Genomic DNA, 2,500 nt, shown 5'->3' with positions numbered 1-2,500 from the left:
ACACGGTGGAATTAGAGGACAAGAACAAGACACGCGAACAAACTTTTGGCTTTAACTCTACAAATACACCTGTCTCTCTTGCTCCTGCTGCTAATTAGGATCTTACCTGGCCGCTTTGATATTTTGCACGTTTTTTTTCTTCTTTCGTGTTTTTTGGGTTCTTTTTTCTATCTTATCGTTTGGTATGTTTTTTTGTTTTCTTTTAGCTAAATATTCTCAGATTTGTGCTAAAACTGCTTCTTTTTCGTGTTTCTTGGGTTCTTTTTTCTATCGTTTGGTATGTTTTTTTAATTTTCTTACCTAATTATTCTCAGATTTGTGCTACACCTGCTGATAATTAGTGTTTTACCTGTCATATTTAACATTTTGCACGTTTTTTGTTCTTCTTTTGTGTTTTTTAGGTTATTTTTCTTATTTTTCTAGCGTTCTTTAATTTTTTTTTTTTACTTTCTTAGCTAAATATTCTAAAATTTATGCTACACCTGGTACTAATTAGTGTTTTACCTGTCCGCTCTGATATTTGACACTTTCTTTTGTTCTTCTTTCGTGTTTCTTTTTATTTTTTTTTGTCTTTTATTATTTGGTATGTGTTTTTTTTAGCTAATTGTTCTAAGATTTGTGCTACACCTGGTGCTAATTAGTGTTTTACCTGTGTTTAATATTTTACACATTTTTTTGTTCTCCAGTGTTTCTTGGGTTCCTTTTCCTATCTTCTATCGTTTAGTATATTTTTTTTTTTGGTTTTCGTAGCTAAATATTCTCAAGTATGTGTTACACCTGGTGCTAATTAGTGTTTTACCTGTTCTCTTTAATATTTTGCACGTTTTTTTGTTCTTTTTGTGTGTTTTTTTTTATAGTTTTTTCTATTTTTTTTTTTTTATCATTTGGAGTCATTTTTGTTTTCTTAGCTAAATATTCTAAGATTTGTGCTACACCTGTTGTTAATTAGTGTCTTACCTGTCCAGTATCTTTTTCCTCCTTTCTCTTTAACTCACTTGATTCTCTTCTTTATTCTTATTGTGTCGTGTAGAAAATTTTCATCTAAACCATATTCAGATTTATCCATTTTTTTGTTTATTTTCTCGTTTATTTATTTTTTTTGCTTCCTTCTCTATTTTTTTTCACGTTTTTATCTATTTTCTTTCTCTTACTAACTTTTTTTCAGAATTATGGATTTGTTTGATTTTTTCGGTGTTTGTTTTTTTTTTTTTTTTTTGTTCTTTAGAAATTTCCGTTCTCTTCTCAATATTCATGTTTTTTATTCTTTTTTTCTCTCTTCACCCTTTACTTTTTACCTTTTATTTCCTATTTTGTTCTTTTTATGCTTTTTTCCTTCTCTGTGTCTCAATGTTCTTTTTTATCTCCTATTTCCTATTTTGTTCCTTTTTTTATTTTCTCTTCCTTATTTCCTCTCATTCTTTGTCCCTAAGTCTAAAAATTTCCCTTCTCTGTGTCTCAATGTTCATGTTTTTATCTTTTTTTTCCCACTCTTATCTTTTGCCTTTCACTTTCATGCATTTTTTTTTTATATTCTACTGTTTTGTTTCTTATTTCCTCTCATTCTTTTTCCCTGAGTCTAAAAATTTCCCTTCTCTGTGTCTCAATGTTCATGTTTTTATCTTTTTTTTTTTCCTTCTTACTTAATTAACCTTTGACATTTATACATTTTTTTTTCATATTTTTCCTCCTTTTGTTTCCTTTTATTTTTTGTTCCTTAGTCTAGAAATTCCCGTTTTCTTTACTAATTACTTCCAGATTTATTCATTTTTTCCTTTTTCTTCTTTGCTTCTTCATTTCTTTCTATAATTCTTTTTCCAAGTGTCTTAAAATGTTTTGCTTTTTTTTTTATATCTATCTTTTAAAAAATCTTATCTTCCTTTATCATCTCTACTGTCTTTTATTGAGTTTTCCTCCTCCCTTCTTCTTTTTTTTTCCTTTTTCTTTTTCCCTTCTTCTTTTTCCCTTCTTCTTTTCTCTTTTAAGGGTTTTGCTGCTAAAGTTGTTATCTCTTCTAATCCTTGGCCTCTCTCCTCCGCTTCCTCCTTCCTTCCCAAACTTTCCTTCCTCCTTCTCCTTTTCCTCCCTTTGCCTCTAATATTTACCTTCTTGTTCTCCCTTGTCTATGTTTTTATTCTTCCTCTCTCTCTCTCTCTTCTTATCTCTCTCTTCTACTTATCTTTTCTTCTCTCTCTCTCTCTCTCTCTCTCTCTCTCTCTCTCTCTCTCTCTCTCTCTCTCTCTCTCTCTCTCTCTCTCTCTCTCTCTCTTTCTCTCTTTTGACTTCTTTTCTCTTTCACTTACTCCTAATTAACTTCATTTATTCTATTCTATCCTTGACTACCTGCTGTCCTCCTCCTCCTCCTCCTCCTCCTCCTCCTCCTCCTCCTCCTCCTCCAGTCTTACCGAGAAGGCCATGGCTCCGGTAGTGCTTGATCCACTCTTCATCAGCTTGTGTTGGTTCCACTTTTTCTTGAAGATGCCGAGAACCTGAAGTGTTTACG

At 31.6% G+C, this 2,500-nt stretch overlaps 1 protein-coding gene across 1 annotated transcript in view; it reads right to left on the bottom strand.

Moving 5' to 3' along the window:
- The window catches only part of LOC123508545 (calcitonin gene-related peptide type 1 receptor-like), a 264,938-nt gene that overhangs the window by 19,965 nt on the left and 242,473 nt on the right, over positions 1-2,500 (bottom strand). The window contains 1 exon segment of the mRNA XM_045262286.1: positions 2,403-2,486. Within this exon segment, the coding sequence (XP_045118221.1) occupies positions 2,403-2,486 (84 nt within the window).

Source organism: Portunus trituberculatus, chromosome 25 (assembly GCF_017591435.1).
Source record: "Portunus trituberculatus isolate SZX2019 chromosome 25, ASM1759143v1, whole genome shotgun sequence".
Lineage (NCBI taxonomy): Eukaryota > Metazoa > Arthropoda > Malacostraca > Decapoda > Portunidae > Portunus > Portunus trituberculatus.
The sequence above is the reverse complement of the archived record's forward strand: the minus strand, read 5'-3'. Positions and strand labels throughout refer to the sequence as shown.